At 39.6% G+C, this 20597-nt stretch overlaps 2 protein-coding genes across 2 annotated transcripts; both read left to right on the top strand.

Annotated features, from left to right (window-relative positions):
- Positions 1–3893: 3893 nt before the first annotated feature.
- LOC122038380 (LYR motif-containing protein At3g19508-like) lies at positions 3894–13244 on the top strand. The gene is made up of 3 exons (XM_042598111.1): positions 3894–4157; positions 4247–4332; positions 12954–13244. The coding sequence occupies exons 1-2, from the start codon at positions 3963–3965 to the stop codon at positions 4298–4300; spliced, it is 249 nt and encodes an 82-aa protein (XP_042454045.1). The 5' UTR covers positions 3894–3962; the 3' UTR covers positions 4301–4332; positions 12954–13244.
- Positions 13245–13969: 725 nt separating this feature from the next.
- On the top strand, positions 13970–14558 carry LOC122012327 (LYR motif-containing protein At3g19508-like). The gene is made up of 2 exons (XM_042568827.1): positions 13970–14213; positions 14303–14558. The coding sequence occupies exons 1-2, from the start codon at positions 14019–14021 to the stop codon at positions 14354–14356; spliced, it is 249 nt and encodes an 82-aa protein (XP_042424761.1). The 5' UTR covers positions 13970–14018; the 3' UTR covers positions 14357–14558.
- Positions 14559–20597: the final 6039 nt, after the last annotated feature.

The following is a 20597-nucleotide window of genomic DNA, read 5'->3' as shown; positions in this document are numbered from 1 at the left end:
GGTAGGAACTTCTCCTGGGGCCGTGATAAATTTAAGTGTTGCTAATAATAGCATAAGTAACACTAGTAAGTAGAGTAATAGATAAGTAACGGTCGCCCTTAGAGAGTAGTAGTAGTAAGAAGGGTGGTCGTTACAGTTGAATAGCCCTGCAAAAATTTAGATGAACCTTCCTCGAACTTTATAGTGTAATTAAATCGAACACTTGCATAAACAAAGTAAATAAACTAAAAGGAAGAGGCACAATGAATTACTTGGTTACAATCAGGGAGGTTGTTAATCTAAAGAAGATAAAAGCTCAGTAAACACTTCTTTAGGTGGAGAAGCCTCTTACAGCAGTTGACGCACTCAATTATAGCTTAGAACTCAAGATGAATCAATCACAAGTGTTGTGCTCTATTTCTAGATCTAGGAGTCATTTTATAAACCCTAGAAAATCTTTTCCTCAGCTAGAAGGCGCCTTCCATAAGGCTGGAAGGCACCTCTAGCAAGGCGCCAGTGGATAAAAGTTTATCCACTACCAACGACAAAATCTGCCTACTTGAAGGCGCCTTCCATAAGGCTGAAAGGCGCCTTCCATGGTGGGTTGAAGGCGCCTTCAACCCTATTGAAGGTGCCTTCCCACTGAAAGGCGCGGAGGCACCTTTAACTCTAATGAAGGCACCTCCAGTAGCTCCACAACTCCTTTTTGACTCTTCTGTTGCTTCGTTTGCTTAGGTGATTTTGGTTAACCGAAATAGGGCTCACCCAAACCCATTTTCCAGCCTTCTCCTCGAGCAAGCTTCCACTCTGGCTTCTCATCCCTCGGACCGCTGCACGTGTCCTTCTCATCTGCCGGTGTACTCTTCCGTAGCACCTCGTCCCTCAGACGCACCAAGCCCATCGTCTCTCTCCCGTGTTGTCCTTCTCGTTAGTTGTGTCTTCCGCTCGACTTCCTGTGCTCCTAAGCTCTTGCACACTTAGACACAGGGTTAAACACCAATAGGACCTAACCTGACTTGGTTGATCATATCAAAACTACCACGGGGTACCAACACAAAGTCCTAGTGATTGTTACGCTAGAGGGGGGCGAATAACACTCGTGACTTTCAAGTTCATTTAAAACATAGCGGAATAAAGATATAAATGAAAAAACAAACAATGTTAACACGACCAAGATTTACTTGGTTCGGAGCCTGTGGCGACTCCCACTCCATGGCCTGCATGTAAGAGTGCTTTCAATGGACAATCACTAATCAATCATAAAGATTACAAGTACAATTTGAAATAATTATAAGTAATTAGAAAACTAAAAATACCGATCACTTGGTAGGATGACTTGTAGAGGCTTTATTGGAGCAACGTGCAAGTGCAGAAGTCGTTCTGAATGTCGTTGTCAAGCTCCTGGTCGAATGATGCTTATATAGGTTGTTTCGGGCACCTAGACCCCTCTAAGCGCATGGACCACGTGTCCCGGCCAATCGACGCTCCCCATGTAGGCTTATGGATGATTTTTTGGGTCCAGGCACCTAGACCGAGTCTGGGTGCCTGGACCGCCTGGACTGCCTGGATGCCCCCTACCTGCCTAAGGCGAGCCTGGTTTGGGCGCCCGGACCCCTTCTGACCTCCCGGACCAGCCTTTTTAGCCTCCCTTTTTTCTATAAAACAAAGTTTGTAACGCCCCGGCCCAGGCGGGCCCCACCTGGACCTAACCGAGAACGCCGCCAAAATTGAACCGGGGTATTACAATAACTTGGCTCTGATACCATCTGTAACACCCCGGCCTGGGCGACCCCCACCCGGATCGAACCGAGAATGCCACCAAAATTGCCCATCGAGTTGACGACTAGCTCCGCAGACCACTGGAGGTCCTTTCAGAATATTTTGTCCTCACTCGCACGCACCTTGGAAAACTTTCCAAGAGGTCACCCATCCTCAGATTTCTCCAAGCCAAGCATGTTTAACTTTGGAGTTCTTAAGTTTGGGCTTCCGAAAAGGAAGGTGCACCTTAGTGATATGGATAGTATCATCTAACCTTTTAAGCTATACTTAACCAGAATCTCAGAATCGGGGTATTACACCAGACTAGACATTTATCATATCTGATATGTGTACCTGGATCTTCTTATTTAAGCCATTTATTTTTGGTACATGTTTATTAGAGGCAGATATGGTCAGGATTTTCATGCTTAGTGTCATGCACCATCTCGCATGATTGCATGCTGAGCGATTGTCGGCTCCATTATTGTTGAGCACATCACCAGTTACATGGATCTACACACACAACCACTCATGGGTTAGTGGTTTTTATTCGGGCAGGGTGTGTTGCAGCAGATTGCTCTATCAGTGCTCTGCTGATCCACTCATGGATAGCGTGACGCAGCGTGGTAGCAGGACAAGGATTCCTCTTCTGGACTGGTTTAGGGAGATGAGAGCATTGAGCTCCCCCACTTATGATTTGGGGTAGGAGGATAGGTGTACTCCAATAACATCCTGTCCACCCGGTCACTTAAGAGCAGTGATGGCAGAGTGTACAGTTGTCACAACCCTACCCACTCAGTCTCACCATCGTGTGTGAGATGACTGACTGCGTCAGGGGTGACCAGTACATGTCATTTGCATCATATGCATGATTGCATTTATTAGTTATGTTTGCTGCATATTTGGTGGATGCATACAAAAGATATGATATTTTCGGTTTGATGACCTTATTATCCTGATAGGAGGCCCTGGTAAGTACAGCTTCTCCCATTCCTTTTAGTTTTGCATTTTCCATATTATTCCAAGAGACTATACACATAATTATTACTATTGGTTATTTCTTACTATGCATGTCAGCTTGGTATCTGCTGAGTGTTGGACTCACCCTGTTGATTATTACTATTTCAGGTCGATGCTGTCAGGAGGTTCCAGTCACTAGTCTCCTACCACTTGTCATGATGGGTTCACATATTTTGGGCTTTTTGGTTTACTTATTACATTTTATATACTTGTGACGTATAACTGTACTCGTGGATTTTTATCGAGTTTTGGTTTACTGCTTTTGTTTTCTGCTGTGTTGGATTTTTGTTGTGGGTTTAAGTTTTCCGTTGTATTAGTGGAGTAGGTTTTATTTAAATAAATTGCGTGGTTGTGTCAACCAGAGGCTGAGTTAATATAAAATGCGTGAATTGTTAGCTATTTTTATTGTTATTGTTCTGACCGTGTTGACCGAGATTTGTGTGGCCCTGAGGGCTTTGTAGTAAAGTTTCAGATTGTCACCGATACAGGGGAGATGCTGTCAAAATTTCTCAATAGGGACTCCCCCGGGACGTGACATTGGTTCTCGCTCTAACGCCCCCCCTTTGACTCTCTTTTTGGTGTACCTAGGGAGAAAAGTGATATCCGAAACTCCTTTTTGTCCTAATCTATCAGTCTCTTTGTCAATTCGAAGACTTCTCCCAGTCAATAATACAGCCACGTACCTAGCGTGTCATCTCCTTAACTTTCAAATAGGATCAGTAACGAAGGATAAATTGCAGACTTTTACTCACCTACTCATGCTGATGATCCCATTGTATGAATTGACTAACTAAATGGTGAGATGACTAACTAATTGTATGAAGGTACATTCCTCTTTTGAGGGAAGAAAATGAAAAGGTTGTATATGATTTCAAGAGGTGGCAAAAAAGCAAAATGTGGCAAAGGCGCCTCCGCCCGTTAGCCTCAGGACTAACAAGAAAAAAATAAATTATGATAACTAAGTGGTAAATAAAAGAAGGCGAAATATATATAGGTCGTATGGATTTACACTCCATCAATCCTCATGTAATAAATTAACAATTACTTACTGATTTGGCTAAGCTCGTGGCAAAAAAGCAAAATGAATGCGGTGAAGAAAGGCAAATTGATTCAGAGAGATTTATTTAAAAAAAAAAAAAATCCTGCGATTAAGCAAAAACCCTCGCGCTTTCGGTCATTTTTCAGGCCTCATTGTGTTGGCGGCGATGGCGATGCAGCGGGCGCTGAGGGCGTACCTGGAAGTGCTGCGGCTTGTGCGACACCTCCCTCCGGAGACCCGGCCTTACTACTGCAAGTACGCCCGCGAGAATTTCGTCAATTACCGCGACCTGGACGAGTCGGCCTCCCTCGACGAGCTGCTGCAGCGCGCCTACGCCCACAGCACCTGGGTCCTCGACAAGGTTTTCCTTCATCTTCAGTCGATTTAATCTGTCCTCTTCTTCGGCTCATCCTTTCCCCCCATGCTCTGTCTTTTAATTCACCCTTCCAGTACGCCGTGGATCAATTGGCCGCTAACAAGCTGAAGCAGATCTGCAGCAGTTGAGCAGATGAGCGGGCAGTCTCTTTGCCTTCCAGGTATTTGTTGTTATTCCCCACTCAGGATTATGCTATCCTTTTCGATCGCTTGTTACTGCCGCTGGTCGTGGAGTTGGTAGCTGTGCTGAATAATCTCTGTGAATTCTCTGATCGATTGTTTTGATTACTGGTTTTGTTCCTCTTCCTTAATGGATTCCTGTGTTGTGAAATGTGATACTTTTGTTGAGATAAATTAGAAAATTCGTCCAAATAGTAAAATTAACTGACATAAGTGAATTGATTTTTGTTTGATGATTCTTATGCTCATAAAGAAACTCATTTAGATATCCTATAGAACATGCTGGGTTATTTGATAATGAAGAAATAACAAGTTTACTGAACCAGTTTTTCCCCTGTCTGAGTGAAGCTTGTTCTTGAGCTTGTTTGTGAACATAAAAGAGACATGTTAATAAGCTTAAGCAAATCAAGCTTCACATTGGAAAGAATTGATCTGCCTAAATCTAGTGCTCAGGTTTTGGCTTCCAGCCGCATGCTAATATGATTCCAGTGACAAGAAGCATAAAAAATGAATAATTCTCCAGTATTTTATAATATTCCAGTTTATTTAGGGCTTAGATAGACCTGATTATAGGTTAATTAGGATTGAGAGCATTTAATCAGGAATTTTATAATTTAATACGGCTGTGTAAGTGTTGATGTAATGGCTTTTGGATTCAATTTAGGGTTAATTTAATGCTGGATAAGCTAGTTGAGGGCTAGTTTAGGTGGTTTCATTTAAGTCTTTCAAAAAAGGTAGATCCGCTATCTAAACGATCGCCCTAGTGTCGGCCCTACGGATATGGAGGCAAGTAAATGCAGCTAGTGTTAGATGCATGGTAGGGTAAATCTCAGTTCGTCAGATCCTGAGAATCGATCCCTGGCCATATGTCAGAGATGTCATGCGTCCACCATCTGCACTACACCTTGGGGCATTCGCTTAAGTCTTTCAAGATATTCTTTTGGTTCACCGAGAATGTAGCTTCGTCTTGGGGTTCATACACACCCTTCTCTATCACTTCCTCTTTATCTTGAGATCTGTAAAACCTTCATAATTTTTTACTTAGAAATTTTTTACTTGAAATTTTTTATCAATATTTCCAAAATTGTTATCAATATTTCCAAAATCAGAGTTTACTTAGAAATTTTTTACTTGAATTTTTTTTTGGAAATTCAGAATTTTATAAAAGATACTCTTAGATTTTTTTTGGTACCCCATTTTTTATGTGATCAAAGGGGGAGACGAAAAAGATTAAGTCTAGGGGGAGGTAGCTTAAAATTAAATTTCCTACTTTTTGTACTTTATTGTAAAATTTATTTTTGCTTTAACTTTATTTGTTTACCCTATCTTAACTTGGGTTGCTCACAACAAAAAGGGGGAGATTGTTGTAACCCTAAGGTTATTTTGATGTGATCAAACAAGTTAAGTTAGGTAATGTTGATTTTGATCCTTGTGTCTAAGTGTGCAGGAGCTTAGGAGTACAGAAAGTCGATCAGAAGACGCGGCTAGTGAGAAGGACGACACGGGAGAGAGCCGATGGACTTGGTGCATATGAGGGACGAGGTGTCGCAGAAGAGTACACCGATGGATGAGAAAAATATATTCGACGTTTGAGGGACGAGAAGCCGGAGAAGAAGTCTGCTCGAGGAGAAGGCCGAAATTGGGTCGGGTGAGCGTTATTTCGGTTGGCTGAAATCACCCAAGCGAGCGGAATCGGAGCATAAGATCCGGACCGAGGTGAGTGACACCGGAATAGAAGACCTGAACTGAAAAAGTCAACAGGGTTGACTTTGAGTATCCGGGCACCCGGAACCCAACTTTTATCATCATCGACGTGGGCGCTGACCGTTGCATCAGGGATAGAAATCTATACCACTCCAGGTGCCTGGAACCATTTCAGGTGCCCTAACCAAGGCTATAAATACATCCTTGGTCCAAAAGCTTAATAACAATAAGAAATTTGAGTTCCAACAGTTCTGCGCTTCACTTTGTTAGTTTGGCTTCATCTTTTTATACTTTCATTGTTGTAAGAGACTTCTCCGTTTGAAGAAGATATTTAATGCGATTCATTTCCTTAGATTAACAACATCCCCGGTTGTAACCAAGTAAAAACTGTAAGTCTCATCTTTCAGTTTATTTCTTTATTTTATTTTATGCAAGTGTTTCTTTAAGTCTGAGAAAGGTATGTTTTTGATTTTGTGCAGGGGTATTCAACTCCCCTTCTAGTCGGCCAACGGGTCCCAACAGAATTTACTTATATAAGTTAAAAATAATTTCTAAAAATGATCTCTCTATGTTTTTTCTTTAAAACATCTCTTTTTAAAAAATATCTTGAAAAATACTTTTAGAATATTTTGAAAAGTTATTCCACTTTGAATTTTATTTTTTTTAAAAAGTTTTTTTTTTTTTTTTGTAAAAACCTTTATTTCAACAATGCTCTTATATACATACCACCTCAGAAGTTTTACTTTAACTTCCTTTTACTTAAACATTTCTTTCCAAAAATTTTTACTTAGAAAACTTTGAATTTTTGAAAATCATTTTGACAAACAACTTTAAAATTATTTTTGAAAGTTATTACTTTTGAAAATCTTGCAAATTTTTTAAAATATTTATTCCTCCCTCCAATTAAATCATAATTATTTAAAGTAATTAGTGTTCAAAATTTCTTACATTGTCATAATTCTTTGAAACTTGCTTGAAGATCTCTACTTGCAATATTTTCCTACTTTTATGCATTATGCCTTAATTTTTTTTATGTATGTCAAAGGGGGAGGATAGTGGGTTAAGTTAGGAAAATTGAACTCACTTTTAAAACACTTTATACTTTATTACTTTATTATATTTTTTTCTCTAACTTTAACTCAGGTTGTCATTACATCAAAAAGGGAGAGATTATTGGTACAAGTTGCACTAACAGTCTGGTTTTGATATATGACAAATAGGTTAAAGTTTGATGGATTGTTTGTCAAACACTTCTACCAAGTGTGCAGAAGTTGATTAATATGAAGGATCTGACACTATGCTGAAATCCAACTAGGTCCGCAAGACCCGATAGCTAGTGTGAAGTCCAGATAGTTCCACGGGACCCGATATCTAGCGAAAAGTCCAGTTGGATCCGCTGGACCTAGCAAAGTGTTTAACAAAATCTTTTTAAAACAAGTGTTTCTTAAAATCATTTTTTAAACTAAGTGTTTATCAAAATCATTGGTTCAAAATCATTTTTAAGCTAAGCGTTTATCAAAAATCTTTTTAAAAGCTAAGTTCTCTTTAATATCTTCTTAAAGCTAAGTGTTTATCAAAATCTTTATCTTAACTAACAATCTTTATGAAATTTTCTCCATATTCTGTAAGGCTAAAGTATTCATTTTTGATATATGTCAAAAGGGTAGAAAAGCTAGAAAATTCTAAAGTTAAGGAAAAGATTAAGTTAAGTGATTAAGGAGGAGCTATAACAAATTGTGCTAACTGTTGCATCTTTTTAATTGCACTTATGTGCATTTATGCTACAAGTTGCATTTCTATTCTTTATGTTTTTTTTACTTAACTTTGAATTTTATTGTCATAATCAAAAAAGGGGAGATTGTTGGTGTGGGAAGCATCAGACGATTGAATCTGGGTTTTGATAATGACAAAGGGTTCAAAGTTAAGGTTATTTGTTGTCTAACAAGTTTGAATGAGAATGTAGGAAAGTCCTAAGTGTTCTTAGGCAAAAGCCCTAGCTGTGGTTAGGCAAGTGGAAAACCCTAGGAGGTGGTAACCCTAGGCGGAAAGTCTTGACGGGTCGAGCACTTCAGGCAAAATCCTAGAGTCGAGGACTCTAGGTTGAAATCTTGGTGGTCGCGGACCAGGTGAAAGTCTGGATGGGTCATGGAGCAGACGTCCAGCATGAAGACTAGAAGCCTCGCCCGTTGAGAAAAAGTCTAGTCGGTCTAGAGGATCAGTCTAACAACAGGTAAATTATCCTGAGAGGAGTAAGTCAGGATGCGTTCCCCGGTGAGGGAACAGTAGGCTTCGGTTCGACCTAGGGTTTCCGGAAAAGAAATCCGAAGCCAGAATCGGACAGTCTGGAGACTGTCAAAATAACTTATTATTTCATATTTTATTGTGCTAACTCTATTTTACAGGATATGTTTGGTATTTTAGACTAACGGAACTTGCAAGGAGTGAAAAGGACTTAAAAGCCTCAGATGAACAATTCCTGAGGCGCCCTCCATGGAGCTTGGAGGCGCCTCGGGTGCCTTGGTCGAAAGCCTCATGCAGCAAGGTGTGAAGGCACCTTCCAAGGAGATGGAAGACGCTTAAATGCTGGATGGAGGGCGCCCTCCGTGGAGCTTGAAGGCGCCTTAGGGTGGATAAGCTGCGCAGGCAGCGGAGCTTATCGGCACCACGGAAATGGGGATAGAACCTTGGCTGAAGGCGCCTCCTATGGAGGTTGGAGGTGCCCTCAATGGCTTACTTGAGCCTAGTTCGAGTAGAGGCAAATTAACAATCAAAGCTAGTAATCTTTCTTCTATGTGCTGCTAACAAAATGATTCGGGAAAGTCATAACACTACTCCGATGACCAGAAGCTCTCAATTTCAAACATCATTGTTATCGGTATAATATTTGGTAGCACTTTAATTCTTGTACTCTTTTTGTAATATTTTGGACTGTAGTGGATTGCCCAAAGTAAATACTCAATAAGTGTGGGCCTTGGAATAGGAGTCGTCACAGGCTCCGAACTAAGTAAAACCAACTTGTGTCATTGTTTTCTTTAATTGTTCTTATTCCGCTGCAATTTACTTGATTCTTTTAAAACGAACGAATTAGCCACGAGCACTATTTACCCCTCCCCCCCTCCTCTCCTCAGCACTTTATGATCCTACATACGTCTCGTCCCACGTTGCCCTTAGATTTTGATGCTTCTTCTGAACTGGTCTTTTGTCTTCCTTGCTCTTCAATTTAGGACAGTTGTCTTTCACGTGTCCTTTTTCATTGTAGTGATAGCATCTTATCTTTCTTTTTATTCTTTGATTTTGCACTTGATTAAACTTGTTAGATTTAAGCAACTTTTTAAATCTACTTAGCAGCAGTGTTGTTTCATCGTCATCAAGAGAAGATTCGGAATCTCGTTTCTTCGATTTGTTTCCTTTAAGGCAACGTTATACATTTGCTCCTTCTTCTGACCTGCACATCTCGTTTCATGGACTTCAAAAGTTGAAAATAATTCTTCTAAAGTAGTTGAATATATATCCTTAGATATATAATAAGCATCTACTAATGATGCACATTCAGTATTTCTAAGGAATGCGTTAAGAGCATATCTTAACGAATCTCGGTTACTTACCTTTTCTCTGAGATTCGTGAGTCCAGTGATGAGCTCCTTGATCCTTGAGTGAAGGTGTGCAACGATTTCACCTTCTTCCAGTTTGATGTTGCTAATCTGATTTCTGAGCATATCCCATCTCGCGAGTTTTGCCTCCAAGGTTCGTTCATGTAGTTCCAAGAATTTCTCCCAGAGTTCCTTCACAGACTCGTAGGCTCCAATTCGGTTGACTTCTTGTGGCGGTAAGATGCTTAGCAGATGGAACTCTGCTTTGTGCCATGAAATCGGTCTGCTCCTTTTTGGTCCAGTGGTATTTTTCTTTGCCTTCAGGTGCCACAAAACCAAATTCCATTATTAAAATCAAATCAAAATCAGTTTTTGAAAAATACCTCCTTCTTCTTTTTCCAGTTGGTGAAATCCTCCTTAAACTTCAGTGGGTAGATGCTTGATCCGGCCATCTTGTGTGCTTCATTCGGTGGTTAGTCCTCCTCAAGCAAATCTTGCTATGATATCACTTGTTGGTCCCGATAGCGATCGACTAGAAGGGAGTTGAATAGCCCTGCAAAAATATAGATGAACCTTCCTCGAACTTTATAGCGTAATTAAATCGAACACTTGCATAAACAAAGTAAATAAACTAAAAGGAAGAGGCACAATGAATTACTTGGTTACAATCCGGGAGGTTGTTAATCTAAAAGCTCAGTAAACTCTTCTTCAGGCGGAGAACCCTCTTACAATAGTTGACGCACTCAATTACAGCTTAGAACTCAAGATGAATCAATCACAAGTGTTGTGTTCTATTTCCTAAGTCTAGGGGTCATTTTATAGCCCCTGAAAAATCTTATCCTCAGCTAGAAGGCGTCTTTCATAAGGCTGGAAGGCGCCTCCAGTAAGGTGCCAGTGGATAAAAGTTTATCTACTACCAACGATAAAATCTGCCTACTTGAAGGCACCTTCCATAAGGCTGAAAGGTGCCTTCGATGGTGGGTTGAAGGCGCCTTCAACCCTGTTGAAGGTGCTTTCCCACTGAAAGGCGCGGAGGCACCTTTAACTCTAATGAAGGCACTTCCAGCAGCTCCGCAGCTCCGCAGCTCCTTTTCGGCTCTTCTGTTGCTCCGTTTGCTTAGGTGATTTTGGCTAACCGAAATAGGACTCACCAGAACCTATTTTCCGGCCTTCTCCTCAAGCAAGCTTCCACTCCGGCTTCTCGTCCCTCGGACCGGTTCACACTTCCTTCTTATCTGCGGGTGTACTCTTCCGTAGCACCTCGTCCCTCAGACGCACCAAGCCCGTCGTCTCTCTCCCGTGTCGTCCTTCTCGCTAGCCGTGCCTTCCGCTCGACTTCCTGTGCTCCTAAGCTCTTGCACACTTAGACACAGGGTTAAACACCAACAGGACATAACCTGACTTGGTTGATCACATCAAAACTACCGCAGGGTACCAACACAAAGTCCTAGTGATTGTTACGCTAGAGGGGGGTGAATAGCACTCGTGACTTTCAAGTTCATTTAAAACAAAGCGGAATAAAGATAGAAATAAAAAAACAAACAATGCTAACACGACCAAGATTTACTTAGTTCGGAGCCTGTGGCGACTCCTACTCTATGACCTGCATGTGAGAGTGCTTTCAATGGACAATCACTAATCAATCATAAAGATTACAAGTACAATTTGAAATAATTATAAGTAATTAGAAAACTAAAAATATCGATGACTTGGTAGGATGAAAACTTTAGCAGAGTCATCGTCGGAGATTTTAGACGTTATAGAGGCTTTATCGGAACAACGTGCAAGTGCAGAAGTCGTTCTGAATGTCCTTGTCAAGCTCCTGGTCGAATGCTGCTTATATAGGTTTCGAGCACCTGGACCCCTCCGGGCGCCTGGACCACGTGTCGCGACCAATCGACGCTCCCCATGTAGGCTTATGGATGATTTTTTGGGCCCAGGCGCCTAGACCGAGTCCGGGCGCCTGGACCACCTGGATGCCCCTTGCCTGTCTAAGGCGAGCTTGGTATGGGCGCCCGGACCCCTTCTGAGCTCCCGGACCAGCCTTTTTAGCCTCCCTTTTTTCTACAAAACAAAGTTTGTAACACCCCGACCTAGGCGGGCCCCAACCGGACCGAACCGGGAACGCCACCAAAATTGAACTGGGGTATTACAATAACTTGGCTCTGATATCATCTGTAACGCCCTGGCCTGGGCGACCCCCACCCGGACCGAACCGGGAACGCCACAAAAATTGCCCATCGGGTTGACGACTAGCTCTGTACACCACCGGAGGTCCTTTCAGCATGTTTTGTCCTCACTCGCACACACCCTGGAAACTTCCCAAGAGGTCACCCATCCTCAGATTTCTGCAAGCCAAGCACGTTTAACTTTAGAGTTCTTAAGTTTGAGCTTCCGAAAAGGAATGTGCACCTTGGTGATATGGATAGTATCATCTAACTTTTTAAGTCATACTTAACCAAAATCTCAGAATCAGGGTATTACACCGGATTAGACATTTATCATATTTGATATGTGTACCTAGATCTTCTTATTTGAGCCATTTATTTTTGGTACATGTTTATTGGAGGCAGATATGGTCAGGATTTTCATGCTTAGTGTCATGCACCATCTCGCATGATTGCATGTTGAGCGATTGTCGGCTCTATTATTGTTGAGCACATCACCAGTTACATGGATCTACACACACAACCACCATGGGTTAGTGGTTTTTATTCAGGCAGGGTGTGTGCAGCAGGTTGATCTATCAGTGCTCCGCTGGTCCACTCATGGATAGCGTGACGCAGCGTGGTAGCAGGACAAGGATTCCTCCTCTGGACTGGTTCAGGGAGATGAGAGCATTGAGCTCCCCCACTTATGATTTGGGGTAGAAGGATAGGTGTACTCCAATAGCATCCTGTCCACCCGGTCAGTTAAAAGCAGTGATGGCAGAGTGCACAGTTGTCACAACCCTACCCACTCAGTCTCACCATCGTGTGTGAGATGGCTGACTGACGTTAGGGGTGACCAGGACATGTCATTTGCATCATATGCATGATTGCATTTATTACTTATGTTTGTTGCATATTTGGTGGATGCATATGATTGACATGCATACAAAAGATATGATATTTTCGGTTTGATGACCTTATTATCCTGATAGGAGGTCCTGGTAAGTACAACTTCTCTCATTCCTTTCAGTTTTGCATTTTCCATATTATTCCAGGAGACTGTACGCATAATTATTACTATTGGTTATTTCTTACTATGTATGTCAGCTTGGTATCCGCTGAGTGTTAGACTCACCCTGTTGATTATTACTATTTCAGGTCGATGTTGTCAGGAGGTTCCAGTCGCTAGTCCCCCACCACTTGTCGTGACGGGTTCACATATTTTGGGCTTTTTGGTGTACTTGTTACATTTTATATACTTGTGACGTATAACTGTACTCGTGGATTTTTATCGAGTTTTGGTCTACTGCCTTTGTTTTCTGCTGTGTTGGATTTTTGTTGTGGGTTTAAGTTTTCCGTTGTATTAGTGGAGTAAATTTTATTTAAATAAATTGTGTGGTTGTGTCAGCCAGAGGCTGAGTTAATATAAACAGCGTGGATTGTTAACTATTTTTATTGTTATTGTTCCCGCCGTGTTGGTCGAGGTTTGTGTGGCTCTGAGAGCTTTGTAGTAAAGTTTCAGATTGTCACCGATACAGAGGAGATGTTGTCAAAATTTCTTCGATAGGGACTCCCCCGGGGTGTGACACTGGTTCTCGCTCTAACGTCCCTTTGACTCTCTTTTTGGTGTACATAGGGAGAAAAGTGATATCCGAAACTCTTTTTTGCCCTAATTTATCAGCTTCTCTGTCAATTCAAAGTCTTCTCCCAGTCAATACTGTAGCTTTCAAATAGGATCAGTAACGAAGGATAAATTGCAGACTTTTACTCACCTACTCATGCTGATGATCCCATTGTATGAATTGACTAACTAAATGGTGAGATGACTAACTAATTGTATGAAGGTACATTCCTCTTTTGAGGGAAGAAAATGAAAAGGTTGTATATGATTTCAAGAGGTGGCAAAAAAGCAAAATGTGGCAAAGGCGCCTCCGCCCGTTAGCCTGAGGACTAATAAGAAAAAGATAAATTATGATAACTAAGTGGTAAATAAAAGAAGGGCGAAATATAGGTCGTATGGATTTACACTCCATCAATCCTCATGTAATAAATTAACAATTACTTACTGATTTGGCTAAGCTCGTGGCAACAAAGCAAAATGAATGCGGTGAGGAAAGGCAAATTGATTCAGAGAGATATTTTTTTAAAAAAAAAATAAAAATCCTATTAAGCAAAAACCCTCGCGCTTTCGGTCATTTTTCAGGCCTCATTGTGTTGGCGGCGATGGCGATGCAGCGGGCGCTGAGAGCGTACCTGGAAGTGCTGCGGCTTGTGCGACACCTCCCTCCGGAGACCCGGCCTTACTACTGCAAGTACGCCCGCGAGAATTTCGTCAATTACCGCGACCTGGACGAGTCTACCTCCCTCGACGAGCTGCTGCAGCGCGCCTACGCCCACAGCACCTGGGTCCTCGACAAGGTTTTCCTTCATCTTCCGTCGATTTAATCTATCCTCTTCTTCGGCTCATCCTTTCCCCCCATGCTCTGTCTTTTAATTCACCCTTCCAGTACGCCGTGGATCAATTGGCCGCTAACAAGCTGAAGCAGATCTGCAGCAGTTGAGCAGATGAGCGGGCAGTCTCTTTGCCTTCCAGGTATTTGTTGTTATTCCCCACTCAGGATTATGCTATCCTTTTCGATCACTTGTTACTGCCGCTGGTCGTGGAGTTGCTAGCTGTGCTGAATAATCTCTGTGAATTCTCTGATCGATTGTTTTGATTACTGGTTTTGTTCCTCTTCCTTAATGGATTCTTGTGTTGTGAAATGTGATAATTTTGTAGAGATAAATTAGAAAATTCGTCCAAATAGTAAAATTAACTGACATAAGTGAATTGATTTTTGTTTGATGATTCTTATGCTCATAAAGAAACTCATTTAGATATCCTATAGAACATTCTGGGTTATTTGATAATGAAGAAATAACAAGTTTACTGGACCAGTTTTTCCCGTCTGAGAGAAGCTTGTTCTTGAGCTTGTTTGTGAACATAAAAGAGACATGTTAATAAGCTTAAGTAAATCAAGCTTCACATTTGAAAGAATTGATCTGCCTAAATCTAGTGCTCAGGTTTTGGCTTCCAGCCGCATGCTAATATGATTCCAGTGACAAGAAGCATAAAAAATGAATAATTCTCCAGTATTTTATAATATTCCAGTTTATTTAGGGCTTAGATAGACCTGATTATAGGTTAATTAGGATTGAGAGCATTTAATCAGGAATTTTATAATTTAATACGGCTGTGTAAGTGTTGATGTAATGGCTTTTGGATTCAATTTAGGGTTAATTTAAGGCTGGATAAGCTAGTTGAGGGCTAGTTTAGGTGGTTTCGCTTAAGTCTTTCAAAAAAGGTAGATCCGCTATCTTAACGATCGCCCTAGTGTCGGCCCTACGGATATGGAGGCAGGTAAATGCAGCTACACAGTGTTAGGTGCATGGTAGGGTAAACCTCAGTTCATCAGTTCTGAGAATCGATCCCTGGCCATATGTAGAAATGGGTATGGGTCGATTCCCGGTGAAGTCGGTGGAAATACCCTCTCATGTGGTAGCATACTCAGTTTTCTGATTTACCTCTTTATAAAAGTTGTGGGGTCGACCGTGTGGAGCGCTCGGGATCAGCGTATGACCCTTTGCAGGAATAATTATCGTGCAAGTGAAGAAAAGGTGGTTAGTTGTCTCGTCCTCCCGTTGGCACAACGGCCACGTCTTGCAATCTTCGTACACCAATCTATCCATGGTGTGTGTCTTGCCATTTGCTAGCAGCCACATGACGAATTGATGCTTTAGCATGATGTACGGCCTCCATATAGACGTTGCCCACGACTTCCTGTTGCTCCGTGGCTTGAAGAAATTGTAGGTGGCAACAGTCCCATGTCGTTCTAGAGCCAACCATGAGTCTAGTAGGCCTGTGCCGACACTAGGTGCCTCCACTCTACGCACTAGCCTTGGTTGCACTGCCTCTGCATTGGGTGTTTTCGTTGTCCACACCAGCATGGGTCACACCACCTCCACACTGGGTTCCTCCGTTCTACGCACTAGCATGGGTGCTTCCGCTCTGAGCATCGGCATGGGTCGCACGACCTCCGCACTGGGTGTCTTTGCTCTCCGCACTAACTTCTGTTGCACTGCCTCTGTAATGCCTCTGTATTAGGTACCTTCGCTGTCTGCACCAACCTGGGTTGCATCGCCTCAGCCTGGACAGAATCTGTTCTAGACAGCTTGACGGATCTGGATGAGCTTCTTGATTAGTGGACTGTTGGACATTTTGGCTTGCCACTCCCACATCTCGATTGTTAAACTTCAACTTGAGTTCTAGTGGCATTTACTATGGTAATATTATATCATTTTGACTTTCTCTTCTCACCATTGCTAGCAGTAGATGATGACCAAGAAGATGCCATTGGATTGATTGGAACGCACCCATTGGATTCGGGATTAGACTCACAATACAAGTTTTGGGTGTCTATGAGTTCACAAATGAACTAAAGTAATAAAGAGAGGTGAGGTTATCTTTCATGACTACGGAAAATTCGTCAACTAAATTTTTACCTGTCAGTGATGCTTTCTGTCATCGACGGCGATAAGTCTCGTTGGTGATGCTCTCACCTTCATTGATAGGAATTTTTCTAAACTTTCCTCATTTCCTGCAATGGCATGCACATTTACATTGGATCCAATTTGGGTCAAATCATATTTCTAATTAAGGTTAACCCATTTAAAATGATTCGACTTTCATTGGATTTAACGATCAAATCTATTTCAATCTATTTTGCTTTCTTAATCAATTATAAATTAGTTTCAATTGTTTTAAATAATTTAGGAAATTATCTTTAAATTTTTTATAAAATTTAAATTGACTCTGAAACCTCCAAATATTTTTGGGAAACATTTTGAAAGTTTCTATACACTTTTGGAATTTAAGTCATTTTAGAAATTGGTAAATATTTGTTAAGATATATTTTGTTTGTCAAATTTTTTTTTTTTTGGAATTTAAAGTGTTGAGGGTGAAAAATAATTTACCTTTTTCAAATAATTTTGAGAGATGCAAGGGATATGTGGAAGAAAGATAAACTTCTATAAGAAGCTATTGCAACTACGATAACATATCTCCTCAAATTTACAATTTGAGCAAAGAAAAAATTTTTAAAAAAAACTGATATACCAATTTTTATAAAAATTGTCACCTTAGCACTTAGGAGTCGGACAATACTAAAATGGTGAATGAACTTCAAAGGCTTCTTAGAATGTATCTATCCATTCAAATTCAACATTTGATCAAAATAAAATTCTCATGTAACTATTTTGATCAAAACTATTGTATGAGTTTTGGAGGAGTTTGACCATTCTGAAATCATGGCTGGACTTCAATGGTTCCATGGGCTGCAAATATACCTTTAAACTCATCGTGCAAGCAAACAAAAAAAATTATGTGTGCGCATCTTTAGAGGAGTTTAGTAGTACTAAAATTGAGAGTAGACTTCAAAAAATAAAATAAAATCTAATGTAGCAGTTCCACGAGTACGTTGGATGAGTTTGACAATTTTTCTATGTCCATCAAAACTTATCAAGTAACATCCAAATAATCAATACAATTGAAATGAATTTAGTATTTTGCAAATAACATCCCTATTACTTTGTTCGTATAATATGGTACATCTATAATAAAACCTCATGATACAAAATAGTATTGTTCTTGCATCTCCATTCAAGTAGCAAAGGGCAACCTATAAGAATGATGTTTTTACCCAAGTCAAGTGGACCTTAAACACCTTTGTTGGATTTTCTTATTGGCTGTCTTGGCTAATTAAACTTTGGCAAAATTGAAAAAAAAATAATAATAAAATAAAGGCATAAAAAGATCTAAATAGGTTCCAAGGAGAAAAAGAGCTATGAAGTTTGGGCAGTTTAGGTCTATATAGTAATTTTGTCAAAACTATTAAACTAGGCTAAAATTGTAAAAATGAATGTGTATAATTATTGAATCAGCTCCAAAAAGCATGACAGTTCATCTATTGAATGTGAATCCATATAGTAGTTTTGAAAACTATTATATGAATCTAAACTTTATCCAACATCTTAACATGAAAGCATAAAACGGCTTAATAGGTTCCAAGGAGCAAATAAAGGGTTTATTTGCGAAGTTTGGGCAATTTAGATTAATGCAGTGATATGAACTTACGCTGCTCAAACTTGAAAAATAAAGACAGAATGAATGAACAAAGTTTTAAGGAGCACAAAAGAGTGTTTGTTTGTAGAATTTGACTAGTTCAAAGTTATGTATCAATTTGATCAAAATTATTATATGGATCAAAATTCTCCAAAATTAGAAAATGAACAATAGAATGACATAATAAGTTTTAAGGAGCACAAAGGAGTTCTTATTTGTAAAATTTGGCCACTATATGCACAAGAAGCATTAGGGGATCTAGAAAGGTCTAGATAATGAATCTCTCTCCTAACTCTAAAATGTATTATTTAATATTTTAACTTTGTAATTAGCTGAGTTCAAAAAAGATCAATGCCTTGGGGGGAAAACTCCATGCAGCAGTTTTGGATAAAACTACTGCATTGGTACTTTGGAGGAGTTTGACAACCTTGAAATATATTGAACTCCAATATATGGGTTCCTAGGATGTATATATCTCCTCATATTTGAGTAAAAAAGAAATTCATCTAACAACTTTGGCTAAAATTGATATATGAACACCTTGAAGAAGTTTGGTAGTTATTGAAATAATGAGTGGACCTAAGCTTCTTCAAACACATTTGTGCACTTAGATTTACCATTTAAAAAAAAACTCATATAAGTTTTTTCTAAAACTTCTACATGGGGGAGGGGCACCTTGGAAGAGTTCATCTATTCAAGGCTGGTTCAGTTGATAAGTGCATAGAATAATGACTGTAGTAGTCAAGGGTCAAAACTTGATAGGAATTTCATCATCGGACCCCGTCCATGCGCTTACCAATTTGGGTTCTTGTTGAACTCTAGATCACTCAATGGTCTGAGGTAGTCGTGAGGGGGCAGCTAACGTGGTGGCAACCATGTTTTTTTTTAATGAGTGGACTATAGTAGCTCCTTAGAATACAAATCTCCTCAAATTTACCATTGGAGCTAAAAATAATTCATGTAGCAATTTTTTTTTTTTTTGTAAAAATTGCCACCTTGGCACTTAAGAGGAGTTTGTTTGACAATTACTGAAATGGTGAGTGGACTTCAAAAACTTCTTAGAATGCATCTATCCACTCAAGTTCATTATTTTAGGGGAAAAAAATTCTCATATAACAATTTTGGTCAAAACTAGTATATGGATATTAGAGGAGTTTGATAGTTCTGAAATCATGGATGAACTTCAATGATTCTTGGACTACGTCTATATGCTTAAATTTGTCATGTGAGCACATCTTGGAGGAGTTTAGCAATACCAAAAGTGTGAGTAGACTTCAAAGGCTCTCTAGATGCCTCTATCGACTCATAGAGAGCCTCTATCGACTCAGTTTCATCATTCTGAGTTAGAAAAAAAAAATCCAATGTACTAGTTTTATGAGTTTGATAGTTTTCCAATTACTAGTTACATCAAAACTTATCAAATAATTTCCAAACAAGCAATACAATTGAAATGAATTTAGTATTTTGTAAATAACATCCATATTACTTTGTTCATATAATATTGTACACCTACACTACAAAATAAAATATCATACCATAATATTGTTCTTACATCTACATTCAAGGAGGAAAGGCAACCTATAAGAATTGATTTTACCCAACTCAAGTGGACCTTAAATATCTTTTTTGGATTTTTCTCGTTGCCTTGATTGAATGCCTGCCTAAACTATGGAAAGAAACTACACTTAGGCAAAATTGAAGAAAAATTAAGGAATAAAATGATCTAAGTAGGTTCAAAGGAGAACAACAGAGGTTTCATCTATGGAGTTTGGGCAGTTTAGGTCCATGTAGTAGTATTTGTCAAAACTATTAAACTAGTTCGAAATTTTGAATAAGCGAAAAAAGCTCAACAAAGGATTCATCTATTCAACATGGATCCCCATATAGTGGTTTTGGAAAACTACTATATGGATCTAAACTTATCTAAAATTGTAAAATGAAAACATAAAACAACTTAATAAGTCCCAGGGAATAAAACACGGTTTATTTGTGAAGTTTGGGTAGTTTGGATTAATGTAGTAGTTTTAAGGAATATAAAGGAGTGTTTATTGGTAAATTTTAACTAGTATAGATTTATATAGTAATTTTGGTCAAAAGTGTTATACGGATCAAAACTATCTAAAATTAGTAAATGAAATCATAGAATGATGGAATGAATTTTAAGGGCTACAAAGGAATACTTATTTGTGAAATTTAACCGGTATATACTCATGTAGCTTTTAGCAAAATAACTAAGTAGTTTTAGAAACTAAAAACAAAAAGGAGCCTCACTGATAGCTTAAAATGGTGACAAACAATACAACCCCGTGTAGAATGAACTCAAAACTTCTTTTACATGAATGCTAGACAACACAACACAAATACACTAACATAAAGAAGAAAGAGACACGAACAATAGTGTAAACTAGAGAAGCACGTGGGGAAGTTTGCCGGTAGGGAAAGATTAAATGACATGTATAACAAGATGAAACAATAACATTTGTAGATTAGCTAAGGATGAAGGATCGGGATAATAATATTGTAAGGTGGAATAATAGTATTTCTTTTATTGGGATTCACATGGATTTGTGCAAAAGAGTTGGATTGAAAAAGGCTAACCAACGAGATTGAACGAAAGAGGCTTAGTTGGTTTTTTTTTTTTG

The sequence above is a fragment of the Zingiber officinale genome, chromosome 1A (assembly GCF_018446385.1).
Source record: "Zingiber officinale cultivar Zhangliang chromosome 1A, Zo_v1.1, whole genome shotgun sequence".
NCBI classification, from domain to species: Eukaryota; Viridiplantae; Streptophyta; class Magnoliopsida; order Zingiberales; family Zingiberaceae; genus Zingiber; species Zingiber officinale.
Note: the sequence above shows the minus strand (reverse complement) of the source record. Positions and strands in the feature narration are given on the sequence as shown.

Excerpts from the sequence above, each read along its gene's own strand:
- LOC122038380 (XM_042598111.1), top strand. The coding sequence starts at position 3,963 with ATGGCGATGCAGCGGGCGCTGAGGGCGTACCTGGAAGTGCTGCGGCTT. Across the intron at positions 4,158-4,246 it reads GCACCTGGGTCCTCGACAAG|TACGCCGTGGATCAATTGGC; the intron begins GTTTTCCTTCAT and ends TCACCCTTCCAG.
- LOC122012327 (XM_042568827.1), top strand. The coding sequence starts at position 14,019 with ATGGCGATGCAGCGGGCGCTGAGAGCGTACCTGGAAGTGCTGCGGCTT. Across the intron at positions 14,214-14,302 it reads GCACCTGGGTCCTCGACAAG|TACGCCGTGGATCAATTGGC; the intron begins GTTTTCCTTCAT and ends TCACCCTTCCAG.